This window comes from Eptesicus fuscus, chromosome 17, assembly GCF_027574615.1.
Source record: "Eptesicus fuscus isolate TK198812 chromosome 17, DD_ASM_mEF_20220401, whole genome shotgun sequence".
Taxonomy (NCBI): Eukaryota; Metazoa; Chordata; class Mammalia; order Chiroptera; family Vespertilionidae; genus Eptesicus; species Eptesicus fuscus.
In genome coordinates this window covers 20,564,619-20,585,593 of record NC_072489.1, presented here as the reverse complement: position 1 = coordinate 20,585,593, position 20,975 = coordinate 20,564,619, and the positions used below count along the sequence as shown (strand labels likewise).

Genomic DNA, 20,975 nt, shown 5'->3' with positions numbered 1-20,975 from the left:
CTGCGCGGACTGCGCCCACAGCGCCCCCAGCGCCGGCGGTTCCTCGAGGAGCACCGCACCTGGACCGGAGCCCCTGGGGGCAAGGCGGCTTTGTTCTCTCGCCTTCGGTTTTGGAAAACAGAGGCTTCATAAATCTGGCCCAAACTTTATGCTCCCGCCTTCTGTCTAGACAAGCCAACCTGTTCCCAGTGCACTGGAAGGTCATGGGTTCAATTCCCAGTTAGGGCACATGCCCAGGTTGAGGGTTTCATCCCCCGCGGGGGTGAGTGTGGGAGACAGCCAATCCATGTGTCTCTCACATCAATGTTTTTCTCTGTCTCCCTTCCTCCCTCTCTAAGATCAATGGGAAAAAAAAAAAAAAAGATACAATGCAATTTTTTATTTAAAAAATACCTGCAATCCTTTTTATTGATAACATAACTGAGATACTTATTTTATATATTTAAATTATCTTGAGATTTGATAACAATATTTAGCTACAGTGTAATCCAGAAATGAAAATATACAAAATGGTTTTAGGAACACATGTATTTATACCTGCATGTACACTTATAAATCATATAAAGATACATATTTATTTTAAAATAAACACTTTGAAAATGAAACCAGTTCATCTAAATTTTACCAAGGTGTGACAAGAAATCTTTTATGCAAAAGTAAAAATTGAAGCAGAAATAACACTTTCAACTTAGTTTTCTAATGTCTTAAAAATCACATCAATTCTACAAATCGCTATTTCTGAGGACAACACTGTAACTGTTCCCCTCCCATTTCTGTCATGCTTATAATAAAACATAAAAAGTGCTCTAAACACAATAAATGGAATTCTTACATTTTAACATAACGAATAGCAATTCAAATGATTTTTACATTTCTACTTAAGTTTATATTACACTAAAACTATTTTACATGGAAGAACTAGTTGATGTATCATGACAATATTTTAGAAACAGTCTTTGACATTCACAAATAACTATATTAATGGATATTTCATAGTGTACTGAAATAAATTTTCTAGTATACACTAAATCATCTAACCAAACAAATCTATAATGTTAATCTGTTTTGAGAGCAGATAGTCAGTATTTACTATTACTACCTTTGGGAAATACATTGACTTTTTAAAATATTTAAATCAGTCATGGTATCTGGTCATAACATTTCAGCAATACCTGAAAAATTCTTCACTTGTTGAGTCTCTACATAGCTACTTTTTAAATACAATGTTTGTTTTTTGAAAAAGTGAAGAGAAAAATATTTGTCCTTTTATCCAGTGGAGAATTGTAAGAAAAGAAATAATAAGAACAGTATTTCCATGCCGGCTTCTAAGCTACAGCTTATATAACTTAAAAGTTCAGTTTTCATTATTCTGCTGCAAAGCCTGTTTGTTATAATAGAGTCTTTGTTTTCAATGTTAGAATCTTTGAAAATCATGATTACAATGAAAAGCTTGGAACAGCATGATAAAACTAATGACAACCTCTTGAGTCCCATTTTAAGTAAGTTCTACTTACAAATAACACTTTCAAATAACCTAACTGATTAGCCAGCATCAGTTTAGGAAATGTTTTCAATGTTCTGTGGGGTAACTTTTGGCATCAAAAGGTATAGTAAGCACTTTTGATTTGTAATGATAAAAAAATCAAGTACTAAAATACCAGTGGTTCCTTTGAGAGGGTAAATGTCCCCCTTCAAGTAATGTTCTCCCCCAAATTAAAGTAACATTTTATTTCTCCCACTGAGAATTTACTAAGGAGAGGAAATCACGATTTTTTTCTTCAGTTGAGGTGAAAAAACTGCTTCATGAGTTCATAGGTTGTAAAAGCCACTGCTTGAGAGGGAATGCAGCGAATGTAGTTCAGAGATAAGCCACGATACAATCCTCTCCGAATTCCATGGTGTCCATAGACATACTTCATAGTCTCCCGCATGGTACTGAAAGACAATAGTTAAAAAGATGGCACCTTTAGGCCCACTCATGAAGGGACAATTTTAAGATCCATAATAGCATTTTAAAAAGAAGCGAAAATGACATCTTTAATAGTTTCTGGAACACAAGTGCACAATAAAACTGCAATTAATCCCAAACTCATACAAACACTATGCAAAGAATTGCTGGGCTCATTAATTACATATATTTTGTTTGTCTGTGTCTATGACATTTACTGGCAACACTATTCTATAATAATATCTGAAATACTGATGTACTCTTTTTAATTCCTTTTTAAATATATTTTATTGATTGTTTACAGAGAGGAAGGGAGAGGGATAGAGAGTTAGAAACATTGATGAGAGAGAAACATCGATCAGCTGCCTTCTGCACACCTCCTACTGGGGATGTGCCCACAACCAAGGTACATGCCCTTAACCAGAATCGAACCTGGGACCCTTGAGTCCGCAGGCCAACGCTCTATCCACTGAGCAAAACTGGTTAGGGTCTTTTTAAATTTCTTAAATATATATATATATATATATATATATATATATTTTTTTTTTTTTTAATATATTCCATTGATTTTTCACAGAGAGGAAGGGAGAGGGACAGAGAGCCAGAAACATCGATGAGAGAGAGACATCGACCAGCTGCCTCCTGCACACCCCCCACCGGGGGATGTACCCGCAACCAATGCACATGCCCTTGACCGGAATCGAACCTGGGACCCTCCAGTCCGCAGACCGACGCTCTATCCACTGAGCCAAACCGGTCCCGGCAAATTTCTTAAATATATATTTTAAAATATATTTTTATTGATGTCAGAGAGGAAGGGAGAGGGAGAGAGAGAGATAGAAACATCAATGATGAGAGAAAATCATTGATTGGCTGCCACCTACACACTCCTTACTGGGGATCGAGCCCACAACCCGGGCATGTGCCCTTGACTGAAATCAAACCCAGGCCGAAACCGGTTTGGCTCAGTGGATAGAGCGTCGGTCTGCGGACTGGAGGGTTCCCAGGTTCGATTCCGGTCAGGGGCATGTACATTGGTTGCGGGCACATCCCCCGGTGGGGGGTGTGCAGGAGGCAGCTGGTCGATGTCTCTCTCTCATCGATGTTTCTAGCTCTCTATCCCTCTGCCTTCCTCTCTGTGAAAAATCAATAAAATATATTTAAAAAAAAAAAAATCAAACCCAGAACCCTTCAGTCCACAGGCTGATGCTCTATCCACTGAGCCAAACTGGCTAGGGCAATAAAGACTTTCTTGTTTCAAATGGTGTTTTCTTTCCTTTCAAACCAATATTTTGGGCTTTGCCTTTACTTTTTTTTTTTTTTAAGGAAAATCTTTTTCTTTTTTCATAAATTTTTCTATTGCTTTCAGAGAGGAAGGGAGAAGAGAGTTAGAAATATCAATGATGAGAGATAATCATTGATCGGCTGCTTTGTGCACACCTCACATTAGGGATCGAACCCACAACCCAGGCATATGCCCTGACTGGGAATTGAACCAGGACCTCCTAGTTCATAGGTTGATGCTCAACCACTCAGCCACGCCAGCTGGGCTGCCTTTACTTTTCAAATCTTCAAAAAATCTTTTGGGTCAACACAGGCCATTCAAGGTCTTGAACAAACATTCTGCTCTTCCCAAGGGATACTACATCACCAATCAAATGAAATGCTTCTAAATGTTTTTTAAAATATATTTTTATTGATTTTTTACAGAGAGGAAGGGAGAGGAATAGAGAGTTAGAAACATCGATCAGCTGCCTCCTGCACTCCCCGTACTGGGGATGTGCCTGCAACCAAGGTACATGCCCTTGACTGGAATAGAATCTGGGACCCTGCAGTTGGAAAGCCGATGCTCTATCCACTGAGCCAAACCGGTCAGGGCTGCTTCTAAATATTTATAGAAAACTAGACGCCCAGTGCATGAAATTCGTGCAAGGGGATGTGTGTCCCTCAGCCCAGCCTGCACCCTCTCCAATCTGGGACATCCCTCTCAGAATCCAGGACTGCTGGCTATCAACTGCTTGCCTGCCTGCCTTCCTGATTGCCCCTAACCGCTTCTGCCTGCCAGACTGATCACCCCCTAACCACTCCCCTGCCAGCCTGATTGATGCCTAACTGCTCCCCTGCCAGCCTGATTGGCCCTAACTGCCCTCCCCTGCAGACCTGGTCACCCCTAACTGCCCTCCCCTGTAGGCCTGGTCCCCCCAAACTGCTCTCCCATGCAGGCCTGGGTCCCCCAAACTGCCCTTCCCTGCAGGCCCAGTTGCCCCCAACTTCCCTCCTCTGCCAACCTGGTCACCCCTAACTGCTCTCCCCTGCAGGCTTGATCACCCCCAACTGCCCTCGCTTGCAGGCCTGGTCCCTCCCAACTGCCCTCCCCTGCTGGCCATATTGTGGAGGCCATATTGTGTCCACATGGGGACAGTCATCTTTGACCACATGGGGGCAGCCATCTTGTGTTGGAGTGATGGTCAATTTGCATATTATTCTTTTATTAGATAGGATTAGATAGGATAGAGGCCTGGTGCATGAGTGGGGGCCGGCTGGTTTGCCCTGAAGGGTGTCCCGGATCAGGGTGGGGGTTCCCTTGGGGCATGGGGCAGCCTGGGTGAGGGGCCTGTGGTGGTTTGCAGGCCGGCCATGCCCCCCGGCGACCCAAGTGGAGGCCCTGGTATCTGGGATTTATTTATCTTCTATAATTGAAACTTTGTAGCCTTGAGCGGAGGCCAAGGCAGGCCAGGGCAGGTGGAAAGCTTGGCTTCCTCCATTGCCAGGGAAACCCAAGCCTCCTGCTCGCTCCGTGGCCGCAGCCATATTGGTTGGGTTAATTTGCATACTCACTCCTGAGTGGCTGGTAGACATGGCTTGTGGGTATAGCAGAGGTACAGTCAATTTGCATATTACTCTTTTATTAGATAGTATTATAGAGCTGAGCTGTGCAACAATGGTAGCCACCTGACTTTAAATGTGGCAAATCCAAATTGAGATGTGCTATGAATATAAAATACACTCTGGCTTAGAATAAAAAAAGGATATATTGCCCAGCCAGTGTGGCTCAGTGGTTGCGTGTCGACCCATGCACCATGAGGTTACTGGTTCGATTCCCAGTCAGGGCGCATACCTGGGTTGTGGGCTCAATCCCCACTAGAGGCAGTTGATCTATATCTCACTCCTATATAGATGTTTTTCTCTCTCTCTCCTGCCCCCTTTCTCTCTCTCTCTAAAATCAATAAAAGCATATTTTTAAAAGGGATATAAAATAGTGCAATATTGAAGTTATATTTTAGATTAAATAGAAATATTTTTTAATTTCATATTTATTTTTATACAAGCTTTAATGTGGCTACCAGAAAAATTTAAATTACATAACATCAATGATTCTCTCTGGTCATTAATATTTCTGTCTCTCTCTCCCTCTCCCTTCCTCTCTGAAATATATATATATATATATATATATATATATATATTTTTTTTTATTTTTTATTTTTTTTATTTTACAAGGTAATCAAGTTAAACTATGGGAGACAAAATGGGAGTTCTAGACTACTGGTGAGACACAGTACTATCTCACTACTTACTTTAAACATTACATTTCCTAAAGAAAAGAAACAGTGACAAATGGAAAACTTACAGGCACTTTTCAAATTCTGGAAGAACAGTTCCTAATTGCATTCGCCTACGAGTTACATCAAATGGGTAGCTGAAAGAATAAAAAAGCAAGACTTAAAAAAGATTTTTAGTTTTCTGCTCAACAATTATTGAATACAAAGCCCTATATATGCTAAGAAATAATGTGCTCCTATTCTCTTATTGTTTTGTCTAATCTGGGAGTCGGGATACAGGCACATAAATAAAATAAATCAACAATACAGAGGTCTCCTGGCCTTTGCTTATGCAGTTCCCTCAGGTTAAATGGTTCTTCTCTCCCATCACAATATCAAGTTTTATTCGTTCCTCAAGGCCAAACTAAATGCCACTTCCTGAAGAAACAAACAGGATGCTTTTCACGTTTGTAACCTAAGACGGGGTTTCTCGTCTTTGGCACTATTGACATTTGGGGTTGGATGCCTCGCAGTGAAGGGCTGTCCTGTGCATTGTAGGATGTTCAGGTGCATCCCTGGCTTCTACACACTAGATGCCAGTAGCACTCCCCCAGTTGTGACAACCAAAAATGTCTCCAGACATTAATAAATGTTCACTGGAGTCACAATCACCCCAGTTGAGAACCTTACTCTAAGAATAGTCACCACATCCCCTGTGTACAATAGACCAACCAAAAATATAATTTACACTATAGTGAATTACATTTAGAGGACAGAGAAAATTCTATGTAAAGATTGCTTGAAATGAAATATACAAAAGTAATCTCTTTTCAGAGTAGGATTCCAGGAGATTTTTTTTTAATTACTTTTATTTTGCTAATATTGACTAGTTATGTTAGGTCCTGTGCTAAACAATTCCATCTTCACAACAACTGCATGAAATACGTACTGTTATCCTAGCATTAAGGTAAGAAAATTTTAACAAACTGAGTCTTTCCAGTGTTACAAAGCTGCTTTCTACTTTCCTACTCAAATTTCTTCATGGTACCTAATATATACATAAGTGATATATGACAAAAAATAATCATATACTTTTATATACATTTAAATTTATTATGAAATATTAAAAAAAAAACATGCACCAACCAAGCAGTTCAATAAAGAACAGTACTAATAGGTGAAACTCCCTATGTGCTTCAACAGCATTTCCAGGAATTATTTTTTAATGGGGTTTGGGGAGAGGAAAAAACTTCATGAGGGTAAAGGGCCCAAAACCTCAACCTGAATGATTCAGTTTCCAAGCAGGAAAAGATGTGGGCAGAAGAAATTGATTAGTTTAAAGGAGAGAATGTAAGAGGACAAGGTACAAGGATCAGAACTAGGGAAATAACATTGGAGAAGAAAGAAAATAGCACTGTAGGCAATGTTCTGAAGTGAAAAATGATAAGACTTAACGACTACACAGATATGTAAAATGTGAGAAATGATTTCAAGGTATTACTAGGACTAGAAGGTCAATGTTTATCAATACAAAGAGGAAAGAAAGGAATACCTGAATTACAGAGTTGGCACTGACTGCAGAAGTCCAAGTAGAAATATCCAAGAGCTTGCCAGAGAAGTAATAGTGCGTCAATAATGGAGACTTAAACAGAACTGGTTATCTGTAGAGAAGTGACCATTGAAACCATAAGGACAGATAAGCTAATTCTAGATATTTAAGGGGAGAGCAAAGGTCTACACCAATAGGGAGGAAGAAGAGGACATGAGCAGCAAAGTACCGAAAAAGGGAAGGTTAAGGAGCATGATGGACAAGAGAGGGCACTGTGAAAAAAACCAAGGAACTAGAACAGTTGAAAGGAGAGTTAAAGACCTGAGAAGGAGCCACTGAATCTGTGAATTAATGGTATAGAACAGTGGTCGGCAAACTGCGGCTCTCGAGCCACATGCTGCTCTTTGGCCCCTTGAGTGTGGCTCTTCCACAAAATACCACATACCCTAATTAAGTTAATAACAATGTACCTACCAATATAGTTTAAGTTTAAAAAATTTGGTTCTCAGAAGAAATTTCAATCGTTGTACTGTTGATATTTGGCTCTGTTGACTAATGAGTTTGCCAACCACTGGTATAGAATATAGTTTAAGAAGAGAAGTGGGAAAGAGAAGACAGATTTTAAGGATCTAAGTTGGAAGTGAGTAATACAGAAAAAAGGCAGTAAAACCAAGAAGAGAATCATAACAGCCAGAGGAGATCATATCTCTGCATATAAACAAGATCCCACAGCAAGGTTTCCAAAAGTAAACCACACACACATATCTTCTTCTTTACCTTCAATCTAGTGTGATCTGTTCTCACACACAAGTACACCAAATTTGCTTTCACAAAAGTAACAACTGCAAAATCTAATAAACACCTTCCTTTTCAGTATTTGTCTTACTTTGACTTTTTTTTTTCCATTGGATCCTCTGTTTTGAGTCTGATACTACTACTTCCTGTTTTACAGGATACTCCTTAGTCACACACAGCTTTTCTTCTCCCTATTCCTGAAAAGTTTCTAATTCTCAGTATTCCAGCCTCTTTTATCTCATCCCGTCTAGAGAAATTCTCTGAAGCCACCTTTCCAAGTACTTTATAATAATACCTTTATGTTTCCACCAGCACTTAAATTAACATATAACTCCATTGTATTGCTACTGTCTCAGTAACAGGATAGGTTTCCTGAGGCAATAACTGTGTTTTTCCTTCAGGGAGCCTCCCAGTGCCGCATACACTGTCTGACAAAGCAGGCCTTCGAGATTTTAGTACAAGAGAAGTTGTGCCTTACACACACAAACACATAAATGGCTCAAAATTCAGAAACTTCATTTAGGTGAATTCATGAGAAAATATGAATGAAGACTATACTCAGTGTGTTTTTTTTTTTTTCTACCTTTCTTTCTTGTAAATTAATCGACAGGAAATTGGGTGGGTTAAAACTAATTTGGTCAATTTGGCACTAAATTATTTATAATATGCTAAAAGTGCAGGCACGTCTGAAAAGAAACGTATTAAATTAAGACATATTTTGCAAGGAATCATGTGTTTTAATAATCTATTAGAAAAAAAATGATTAACCAATGCTGAAAATCAGGATTGGGTAACTGTAATTTGACTGAATTAAGTTGATGAAGAAACTTACGATATTGTCTGTGCTATTGCTCCAGCAACACCACCACAAAGTAAGTTTATGTGAGTTTTCAAAACTAAGACATTAGGATTGTCTGATGAAGGTCTGCCAAGAAGGGTAGGAGCATGGGAAAGCCCAACACTCTTTAAGGTACCAAAAGTAAAAAATGAAACACCTGAAAAACAAAATATAAATTCACCACGATGCTTAACAGAACACGAGCTGTGAAAAGACACCATTCTTACAAAATAACCAATTAACTCTGGAAACTATGCATTTCCTGTTTCCTGATATTTGGCTTTCTCTAAGATTAAAAAAAATAATATCTATAAGTAATCTAAAGACAACAAAATTACCACCTATATAAAATTACAGCACTGATTTTCACACATTAATATATACTTCAGTTCACTGAATAAGGGCAAAGGTGAGTATAATGCCACCTTATATAGAAATGTAATTGAACTATTTTCCAAGGTTTTATATGAATAAATATTAAATCCATGATTAATAATTACAAGTAAATATGTCAACTTCTATTTATAATAACAATAATGATGATAACGTAAAATAGAGGCAAAAAATTCAAAAGTGACAAAGCATTTTTATTTTAACTTGGCATCTAGTTTTGTCTTCAAGGAAGAGTTGTGACCATGAGACAAATGTTCATATTGACTCCCAAGGCACATGAAATCTGATAAATTTTGAATTAAGTTATTGGTAATATGAAGTTGATATTGCTGAAAATTTACATGATTTTATAATAGACCTATTAAAGTTGTACATTAATAAAATCAAGAATAGAATTCAAGCATTCCTATCACCTAAGTATTAATCAAGACATTCTGATATCTACTAAATTTTAAAAACATATTTAAAGAGATACTTGATGCTTAAGAACAAATAAGCATTTACAAAAATTCTGTCCAGGATAATACCTCAATATATACATTTATTCTTTATATAAAATTCTTATAATCTTATAGTATTTTGAAATGATGATATATAATTTTGGAATATTCATACACTTATATTTGGGAAATCTATTCTAAGAACTTAATCTAAATACAGAAAAAACTCACAACAACAAAGTTCCCAGCAAAATAAACATAAGTAAAAAAAATTAGAACTACTTAAATTATGTAGAATCATATTTAGTGAAATACAACACAATTAATAAAAACTGTGTTTGCCTTAGCTGGTTTGGCTCAGTGGACAGAGCATCGGCCTGTGGACTCAAGGGTCCCAAATTCAATTCCGGTCAAGGACACATGCCTGGGTTGCGGCTTGATCTACAGTAGGGAGCATGCAGGAGGCAGCCAATCAATGATTCTCTCTCATCATTGATATTTCTATCTCTCTCTCCCTCTCCCTTCCTCTCTGAAATCAATAAAAGTATTTTAAATAAATAAAATTAAATTAAAACTATGTTTGTGAAGAGTATTCAAAAATATTTGCAAAATGGGGAAGAATTAAGAAAGGAAATTATATATATAGACATTAACTATGTACGTATATATTTTAAAAACTGAAAACTAAAACAAAAACAAAAAATATAAAGACAAGAAAATACAGCAAAAAATTAAAGAGCTCTGCTTCTAGCATAATGGCAATATATGTATTCTGAGGGACTTTGTCATTGCAGAACAACTATATCCACTGCTGGGATTGCAAAAAGAATGAGGTCTCCAAGAAGCCCCAGAACCGCCACCTTCCAAAAATATAAGCTGGGCCCATGAGGGTAGTATAACAAGTCCACATTGAAGCCAATAGCGCAGGGCCACTGAGATGGATCCTGCCATTGGTCCTATGGAAGAAGGAATCACTGAGTCTGAAACTCAGAGATTAAGATCAAGTAATAAGCTCATTATTAAAGACCATGAAATATAGGAGAAGGCAAATAAATTTGTATATTTATAAAGAGTAGGGAGACTTTGGCTGGTGTGGCTCAGTTAGTTGGGCAGTGTCCTGTGTCCTGGTCAGGGCACATGCTGGGTTTAGGGCTCAATCCCCAGCAGGGGGCAATGCAGGAGGCAGCTGATCTATATCTCGCTCCTTCATAGATGTTTTTCTCTCTCCCTTTCCCTTTCTCTCTTTCTAAAAATCAATTTTTAAAAAACCTTTAAATAAATACATTCAGGAAGGTTAAAAAAAAGAGTAAGGGGGTAAGGGTTTAGAAAAATAAGCAAACAAGGTAAGAAAGGAGTTTAAAAAAGAAAAAGAAAAGCGACACAGAAATCAAATAGCAAGGTATAGAAACAAGTCCAAATATATCAACAACCACAATAACAATTAAGTAGACTAACTGACAAAATATTTTACAGACTGGATTAAATAAAATATCCAGCTACAAATGATTACAAAAGAAATACCTAAAACATAAAGACATGAAAAAGTAGAAAATAAAAAGATGAAAAAATATATACCAGGCAAACATTAACTTGGATGTGGCCAAAAAATAATTATAAGGTGGGTAGGAATTTGAACAATGACTAGATGCTACTCAGAATTTTTTTTAAAGTTTCAAATGGTATGAGGTCATGCTTTTTAAAAAAGCATAAAGAGCTCAATACAGATATATTGAGGATGCAATAAAGTGGATTTGCTTTAAAACAATTTGAGATGAAGGTGGAAGGAGTAATTAGGAGTTAAAGTAAGACTGGCCGTGAGTTAATCACTATTGAAGCTAGGTGATAGGTACATGGTGGTTCATTACACTATTGTCTACTTTTGAATATGTTTAAAAATGTCCAAATTTTAAGTAAAAATAACTAAAGGAAACTCATTGGATGCAGCTAAAGCAGTATTTAGAAGAAAAATGCTTATATTAGGAAAGAAAACAAACATAAAGGTTTGTTCTCTGAAGAATAAACCCAGAGAAAGAAGGTGATAATTAAGACATGAACAAAAATCAATAAAATTGACTAGAGAAAAATATAAACAAAAATGAAAAGTGGGACATAACTATAGATAGACCAGATGTGAAAAATTATGAGAAAATATGGAAAACCCTGGCCAGGTAGCTCAGTTGGTTAGAGCAATGTCCAGATACACCAAGGTTTTGAGTTAGATCCTTAATCAGGACACATACAAGAATCAACCAATGAATGCCTAAACCAGTGTAACAACAAATTGATGTTTCTCTTTCTCTCTGTCTCTTTCTCCCTTCATCTCTCTTTCTCTCTACAAATAAATAAATAAATAAATAAATAAATAAATAAATAAAATTAAAATGAAAAAAAAATTTAATCTATTTTTATTGATTTCAGAGCAGAAGAAAGGGGGAGAGCAAGATAGAAACAAAGAATCATTGTTCAGCTACCTCCTGCATGCCCCATACTGGGGATCGAGCACTCAACCCGGGCATGTGCCCTTGCCCTGACCAGGAATCCAACCATGACCTCCTGGTTCAGAGGTCGATGCTCAACCACTGAGCCACACCGGCAGGGCAAAAAAGGAAAATCTTTTAATAAAAAATTGAAAACTAGCCCTAGCCAGTTTGGCTCATTGGATAGAGTGGACTGAAGGTCCCGGGTTCGATTCCAATCAAGGGCACATGCCTAGTTGCAGGCTCCGTCCCCAGTAGAGAGCGTGCAGACGGCAGCCTATCAATGATTCTCATCATTGATGTTTCTATCTCACTTCCTCTCTGAAATCAATAAAAATATATTTTAAAAAATAAGAAAAATTTGAAAACTAGCACAAAACAGTAAAGGTAAGGTATGAATTACCAAAAATGACATGAAAACTTGTACAACCCTATAATCATTCAAGAAACTAAGCCAGTATTTAAAAATTATCCCACAATTAAAGCTTTCAAGAAACAAGGTAATTCTAATCATTTTATACAGATTCTTCATGAGGATGGAAAATGAAGAAATACTCTTTAATTTATTGTATGAGATCTTGAGGATATTACAAAGTAATCTCACTTATAAATATAAGTGTAAAACTTAAAAAAAAAACACACAGCAAATTGAATCCAACAGGATATAAAAAGATCATTGCATCACAACCAATTTGGGTTGATATTAATATCATGAACCATATTAACACATTAAAGGAGAAAACTATATTATCACCTCAGTAAATGCAGAAAAGGGTATCTGCCAATGTTCAACACCAATTCATCTAAAAATCCTTATCAAAACTTCCTGAACCTGGTAAGTGGTATACTACAGTAAACATTATGCTAAATGAAGAAGTATTAGAAATATTCCCTTTAAAATCAGTAATGAGCCAAAATGCCCAGGATCAGGATTTTTATTCACTGCTGCATTGTAGGTCCTTAGCTAGTATAGTAGGATAAGACAAACAGGAGTAAATTTTAAAAAATAAGAATTAGATGAAGAAAAATAACATTATTTGCACAGGATATAAGACTGTCCACACAAAAAATCCAAAACATCTACAAGTAACATGGTGGGTGGCTATAATATCAACAAGTAGGATAATGGCAAGTTATAAGATCATGTAAAAATTAAATCAAGCAATAAACTTAAAACGTAATTTTCTAAAAGACAAAGCTTATAAGGTATCTATGACTGTATCTAGCAAAAATGTCCAAAAACTGTATGAAATTTCATTCAAAATCCCAACAAGAGTGCTTTGCAACATCAAAAACTGATTCCAAAGTGTATGGAATAACAAAATATCTACAGTTCTTACATTCCGGGATGGGGTGGGGGAGGGAGCATAAAGTCCTGGGACTTGTCCTACCAAATATAAAGACTTAGGAAACTGCACGCTATTATTGTTTTAAGAAGCAGCACTGAAGATCACTGGGGAAAGGAGGGACTACTTAATAAGTGGTGCTGGTCAAATGGTTACCCTAAGGAGGAAAAAAATAATCCTGACAGATTAATGGCTTAAATATAAAATGCTAAACTTAAAAAATCATTCTTAGAAGAAAATAAAAAACCAAGATTCTGCTAAATTTGAAACATACCTGCATATGGAGCCATTCCTAATATAGTAGGCATCAGGCCTCTGTAAAATCCAAGGAAACCGCCTTCCTTTTGAATGAAGAAACAACAGAAGATTACATTTCTTTCATTATGATACACATCAAAGAACAAAAGCATACATTATAGTCCTGGCCTAGTAGCTCAGCTGGTAAAAGCATCGTCCTGATACTCCAAGGTTGTGGCTTCGATCACCAGTCAGGGCACATACAAGAAGCGATCAATGAATACATAAATGAGAAACAACAAATCAATGTTTCGCTTTCTCTTTCACCCCTCTCCCTCTTTCTCTCTCTCTAAAAAAAAAAAATCAATAAGTAAAAATGTTTTACAAAGCATACATCACCCTAGCCAGTTTTGCTCAGTGGATAGAGTGTGGGCCCTCAGACTGAAGGGTCCCGGGTTTGATTCTAGTTACAGACTCCATCCCTGGACCTGGGCGGGTGCGTGTGGAAAGCAACCAGTCGAATGTCTCTCTCACATCCATGTTACTCTCTCTCTCTCTCCCGCTCCCTTCCACTCTCTTTAAAAATCAATGGAAAACCCTAGCCAGTTTGGCTCAGTGGAGAGAGCACCAGCCCACGTATTGAAGGGTCCCAGGTTCGATTCCGGTCAAGGGCACATGCCTGGGTTGTGGGCTCGATCCCCAGTGGGAGTTTTTCGGGAGGAGGCCGATCAGTGATTCTCTCTCATCATGGATGTTTCTATCTCTCTCTCCCTCTCTCTTCCTCTCTGAAATCAATAAAAATATATTAAAAAGAAAAAAAAACCTCAGGTGAGGATTAGTAGGGGAAAAAAAGCATACATCATAACAAAAATATTATTCTGGGACCCACCCTGAAATACAGATGTGTTTTCATAAATATTATTATTATCAATTACTTATAAATAATAGAATAATTATTTAGATAATATTCAAAATATTTTCTTAAATATAAAAAGACATGGTATAGATGAGAAAAGTAAATATATACCTTTGCATAAATTGTTTTGAATGCATGAATAATTCCTGTGTAAGTGTGTTCCCCTTTCACCTGGAATGCTAGGCGAACTCTAACCATGTCAAGAGGGTAAGTACAGATAACTGCTGTCATACCTGAAAAAAAGTAGAAACTTAAATGTACAATAAAATTTTGACACATATCTCTCTCCTATCATTACATCACATCATATATGTCATATTTATGAAAGATATATACATCTTTCCTATCATTTGTTGTGTTCTCAAATTATAGCAATGAAAACCTAATGAAATCAAAGGTGATATTGATACAATTTTATCATAATATCATCAGTTGAAAACAACCTTGTAAGTAAAGGGTCAGTTTGTAAAATCTTTTCAAGCTCTTCCCATTGTGAAGATATACTGTTAGCACTATACTGATCCCCAGTACAGTGTAAATGGGTCACGAGTATTTTGTAAATTCTATAACTTGTCTATTTCAACGTAAGATATCAGAAGGAAAACTGACTATCTCCATAGCAATAGGCAAGATGACATGTCACAGGCTCAGGTCTGTGAACAGCACATAGCAACTGAGCAATACATGTTAGATCGTATTACTCACCAGCACCACCATGCCAATGTAAAATACTCAAATATTTCTACCCCATCTGGCCACCTGGCAAATAACTGTTGCTCTTAGAAAGGGAAAGGCATTGCCCTGGCTGGTTTAGCTCAGTGGATAGAGTGTCAGCCTGCAGACTGAAGGGTCTTGAGTTCAATTCCGGTCAAGGGCACATGCCCGGGTAGCAGGCTAGAGCCCCAGTAGGGGGTGTACAGGAAGTAGCCGATCAGTGATTCTCTCTCATCATTGATGTTTCTATGTCTCTCTCCCTCTCCCTTCCTCTCTGAAATCAATAAAAATATTTTTTAAAAAGGACAGGGAAAAGCATTTATAAGCACAACACAAAATTTTAAAGCCACAGAGAAAAAGACCAATGCATTTGGCTATGTAAAACTTCTATATGAGGGGCTTAAAAACAACTTTTAGATTAACTTTTTTTTTTTTCCTTTTTCTTTTTTTTTTTAAAATATATTTTATTGATTTTTTACAGAGAGGAAGAAAGAGGGATAGACAGTTAGAAACATCGATCAGCTGCCTCCTGCACACCCCCTACTGGGGATGTGCCCGCAACCAAGGTACATGCCCCTGACCGGAATCGAACCTGGGACCCTTGAGTCCGCAGGCTGACGCTCTATCCACTGAGCCAAACCGGTTTCGGCTAGATTAATTTTTTTAAAAACACAAGTAAGGTCAAAAGACAAATCTAAAACTGGGAAATAAAATAGCAATATTTCACAGAAAAGAAAACAAATGTCCTAATTCCAAATCTCATAAAAATGAATATTTAATGAAATACAAATGGTCACTAAGAGAAATACAAGTGGTCACTAAAGTTTGAAATGCTGATCAACCTTATTCATGATTAATTTCCATGTATTAAAATTTTTATAAAACCCAGTGTTGGTATGTAGGGGAAAAGGCCATTAACAGCATTATGGAGATCAGTTTGCCAATGTCTATCAAAATTTAAATATACTAAAAAAAAAAAAAAAAAAAAAAATTTAAATATACTGCCAGGGTTCTTAAACCTATATTAACATTCTAAGCTAGTCTGTCAGATAGAATGCCATAAGCATCCTTGATAGAATGTCTCTCCCTCAATGATATTGAGTAGAAATATCAATGATTTCTTATATAATTGAATATAAACCCTTCTTGTCCCAGCTTTAAGAAGGGTTCAGCAATCTGGAGGAAGGGTAGGGTTTACAGAAGCATTGTCAGATTGGGGAATAGCCTACAGCTGTTCAGGTGTTTGGCCAACAGGAGGCAATATCATGTGGATTAAGATGCCCTGAGCTGTCTGGCAGCAAACAATCATCCTATTCAGGTTTTGGGGAAGTGCCCTTTTAGTTATTCCAACAGGTAAATACATATGTGTCTCAGCCCTTGTTGAGCCCACAAGTTTCATCAACCTTTTGATAAAATTCTTATAATTATGACATGCTGGAATTGGCTCCCGGCAATATACATATCCTCTGATAAAGCAATTTCCCTCCTGAAAATTTATTCTACAGATATAGTCACACAAGTACAATGTGTTGTTTGTAAAACAGAAACTGAAAATATCCCAAATGTCAATCAATAGGGGACTGATTAAATAAATCATGGTACATTACCTTAGAATATAACACAGTTCTAAAAATAAAAGGAAAGAAATTTGACCTCTCAAAAAAAGGATATAACACAACTAGAGGCCCAGTGCATGATTGAATCTGGGACCCTTCAGTCCCCTACATGCTTTCGCTTTCGATCGAGGGGGAGCTGGGTGCCTGTCCGCTGGTGCCGGAGCGGACAGGCACCCAGCTCCCCCGCTTTTGATGGTCCGATGCGGGATGTGAGCTCGCTGCCCCAGAGGCCCCTTCTGTTCCGCAGCACAGCCATGGCGCAGACACTGAGCTCGCGCCTCCACTGGCGACGCGAGCTCAGCGTCCCGCTGGCCCAATCGGCCACCCCGGCCACCCCGAGTCCCGCCCCCTGCGCCTCCCGCTGGCCCAATCGTGGGCGTAGCGAAGTGATAGTAATTTACATATTACCATTTTATTAGGTAGGATTCTTTAAAAAATAAGATCTATGTACTGATATTGAAAGAGTCTTGAGATAACTAAAAGTTCTTATCCCATAGGGTAGGGTTAGAAAAAAAGCATACATAAGAAATTATTAATACTGATTGCTTCTAGGGAGTGAAACTATTTTCATTGTATAGGAGTAGGTATTGCTACAGTCGTTATAATTTTAAAATAGTTTTAGAAAAACAAAACAAGTCCTAACTGGTTTGACTCCGTGGATAGAGCATTGGCCTGCAGACTGAAGGGTCCCAGGTTCGATTCCGGTCAAGGGCATGTACCTTGGTTGCGGGCACATCCCCAGTAGGAGGTGTGCAGGAGGCAGCTGATCGATGTTTCTCTCATCAATGTTTCTAACTCTCTATCCCTCTCCCTTCCTCTCTGTAAAAATCAATAATATATATTTAAAAAAGAAAAAGAAAAACAAAATAAAAACATTTTCAGAAGGAGATTGTCAAAGAGACTGTATGGTGTGTTTTTTCCTTTGTTATAAGTTTAGACCATTCCTTACCATCTCCTAATGTAAAATGCTCGTTTTGAGTAGAAATATCGATGATTTCTTATATAATTGAATATAGAAAGCTAACAAATGTATGCTACTTAATCAATGTCACACATATCAGCTAAACCAAATAAAATGTGTTAGAAATAAAGTATACCCACTCCTCTTACCTGCCATGGATCCAGCCATTAATCTGTGCACATGACCAGAAATTCCCAGCTTTGTAGTAATGAACTAGAAACCAAACACATCAAATTAAATAAGACATTTTTAAAATGCTCCCCATTTCACTGTTTAATAATGAGGACTTACTTCAAAAGAGTTACAGAACTAGTAAAAAGAAAACCAGTATTAAATGGGAGTGAAAGGAGCCCACTTACAGGAAGCGGGACAGAGTTCGATCACATTATAAAGAGGTCAGATATTTCCTCTATAGCCTCTGCTCTAATTTTGTACTTTTACAGAGCATCTACCTTAGAATTACTGAATATACTACACATTGATGACCACAAATAAAGTGTGAATGGGAGCAGTAGGAATAAAATGCTGCTTCAGACAATGCAGTCTTAATATACTGAGGGCATCCATTCTATCTGACAGACTAGCTTAGAATGTTGTCCCATCCCTAATGGTTACTTTTCATTTTAAGATACACTGTGAGCCCTGGCAGGTGTGACTCAGTTGTTGGAGCATTATCCCGTACACCGGAAGGTGGCAGGTTTGATTCCAGTTCAGGGCACATACCCAGGCTGTGCATTCCATTCTTGGAAGGATGCTTATGGCAAGCAACCCATCGATGTTTCTCTCTCTCCCTCTCTATATAAAAAATAAATAAATAAAAATTTTAAATGGAGTCACTAAAAAAAAGATACACTGTGAAATGTAACATACTTAATCCCCTTCTGTGTTAAGATGTTTGAATATTTGAGAAGATAAACTTTCAGTCAGCTAGAAAAAAGAAACTTGATCAATGAGTAAGACAGAAAAAGCTGTTAATTTATTAAATTATTATTTATAAACAAACTTTTACAATATGATTTTGCCATTTTAATAAGAAAATCAAAAGCCACAATGTTCCTCTCCTACAGTTGAGACACAAAAAGCACATTAAAGTGCTATTAATATTTTTAACATTTATTATTATCTACTTGAAGGATACTTTAGCTCTTCTTCATAAGTGTGAATATAAACAATTTTCTCAAAAATGACTAACAATTCTGGAATAGATAACTTCAAAACCAAGTTATATTTAAAATTTTAAACTATCACAAGTCTTATTCCTTCAAAAAGGCATTAATTTAGCCATTCTTCCAAAGTAACTTTATAGGCCAAAGCAAATGCCTTCTCAACTAAGCATGATATTTAAGGAAACAAAAGAAAACAAAACTTCACCGTTTTGTAGTGCTCAAATGCCATAAACTGGATTGCACCATAGGGAAAGATTCGAATCATCATTGCACCATTCCCTTTATACAATCCAAGGTATCCCTCCTTTTGGGGAACAGCACGCAATGTAGAAAATACTCCTATTTTTAGAAAAAAAATATTAAAACAGAAAACTATCTAAATTCAAATTTTCATGACAATCACTAATGCCATCATTTATAATATAATTTTGTTTGATGAATTATATGAATAGTAATTTCTATATAAGTTAATACTACTTAAAATACCTCACTTGCTCAAATTACATACATATACTGCATGTAGAAATATAAAACATATAATAGCAAAAACAGCTACAAATTATATTTATAATTATCACAAATTATATTCAACTATAGCAATCTAGAGAATATTAATAACAGAAATATATTCAAGGTCTATACACTGCAGTGCAGATGATCAACTTTATCTGGAAGGATAAAAAGGTTTCCCAGACTGCCCAGATACATGTGTGGTTTGTTTACATGAGATTACTGCTAAATACCCCTAGCTGGTTTGGCTTAGTGGATAGAGCATCAGCCTGTGGACTGAAGGGTCGCAGGTTTGATTCCGGTCAAGGCCACATGCCCAGGTTGTGGGCTCGATCCCCAGTAGGGGGCATACGGGAGACAGCCAATCAATGATTCTCTCTCATCACTGATGTTTCTATCTGTCTATCCCTCTTCCTCCCTCTCTGAAATCAATAAAAAAATATTTTTTTAAAGAATACTGCTAAATAAGAGAAACAAATAAAAAACTATTAAAGCAATTAAATTTGGGGGCAAATTTTCATTATTAGGACACTTTAATTAAGAATACTGATAAAGGCCTAAGTTCTGATCCTAAATATTGATATGTTTATTCCATTAAGATTAGAGGGGATAAGGACACATATGTAATACCTTAATCAATAAGGAAAAAATAATAATAATTATACATGCAAAAAAAAGTAAAAACTAATAAACAAATAAAAGAGAAAAAGCTTAATCACTAATCCCATTTGTAGTACAGACTTCCAATAAACATATTACTGAATACTTCCATTATTAAAGTATTTAAATATCTTTTATTGATTTTTAGAGAGAGAGGAAGGGAGAAGAAGAGAGAGAAACATCAATAAGTGAGAAACATCACTGATCAGTTGCCTACTGCATGACCTCTACTGAGGATTGAGCCTGAAACCTGGGCATGTGCCCTTACTGGGAAAGGAATCAGTGACCTCATGGTTCATGTGTCCACGCTCAACCACCAAACCACACCAGCCGGGCTACATTATTAAACTATTTAAATTCAAGATCCTTTCCAAATTTTTGAAACAAAAATTTGATCAATATGAAAGTAAATCACTAGGCTCGTTTTGAATTTTATTTATTTATTTATTTAAAATATATTTTTACTGATTTCAGAGAGGGAGAGGCAGAGAGAGATAGAAACATCAACGATGAGAGAGAATCATTGATTGGCCGCCTCCTGCACGTATCACTCTGGGGATCGAGCCCATCACACTGGGATGTGCCCCGATCAGGAATTGAACCGTAACCTCCTGGTTCATAGATCAACCACTGAGCCATGCCGGGCGGGTTATTTATTTATTTTTCCCAAAAATTGCACCATGGTAAAGCAGAATTCTCGTTGATATAAATGTACTGTTTGGGCCAGCGGTGGGGAACCTTTTTGTGCCAAGGGCCATTTGAATATTTATAACATAATTCACAGGCCATTACAAGATTATCAACTTAAAACTTAGCCTGCTCTATTTGGTCAAACATTTAATTAACTCACCCCTCATGCCTTGGCAGAGC

The 20,975-nt window shown here is 37.0% G+C and overlaps 1 protein-coding gene across 4 annotated transcripts in view; it reads right to left on the bottom strand.

Annotated features, from left to right (window-relative positions):
- Positions 1 to 370: 370 nt before the first annotated feature.
- SLC25A16 (solute carrier family 25 member 16) overlaps positions 371 to 20,975 on the bottom strand; it is a 31,077-nt gene continuing 10,472 nt past the window's right edge. For 2 of the 4 annotated variants that reach the window (XM_008145443.3, XM_028151434.2), the window contains 7 exons: positions 19,141 to 19,274; positions 17,919 to 17,982; positions 14,590 to 14,711; positions 13,600 to 13,666; positions 8,664 to 8,826; positions 5,577 to 5,645; positions 371 to 1,935 (listed from right to left, as the gene is read on the bottom strand). In XM_008145443.3, the coding sequence (XP_008143665.1) occupies positions 1,779 to 1,935; positions 5,577 to 5,645; positions 8,664 to 8,826; positions 13,600 to 13,666; positions 14,590 to 14,711; positions 17,919 to 17,982; positions 19,141 to 19,274 (776 nt within the window). In that variant the 3' untranslated portion in view covers positions 371 to 1,778. Of the gene's footprint in view, positions 1,976 to 5,576; positions 5,646 to 8,663; positions 8,827 to 13,599; positions 13,667 to 14,589; positions 14,712 to 17,918; positions 17,983 to 19,140; positions 19,275 to 20,975 lie in introns of all 4 variants that reach the window. The other 2 variants (XM_054728713.1, XM_028151435.2) reach the window with 2 other exon arrangements.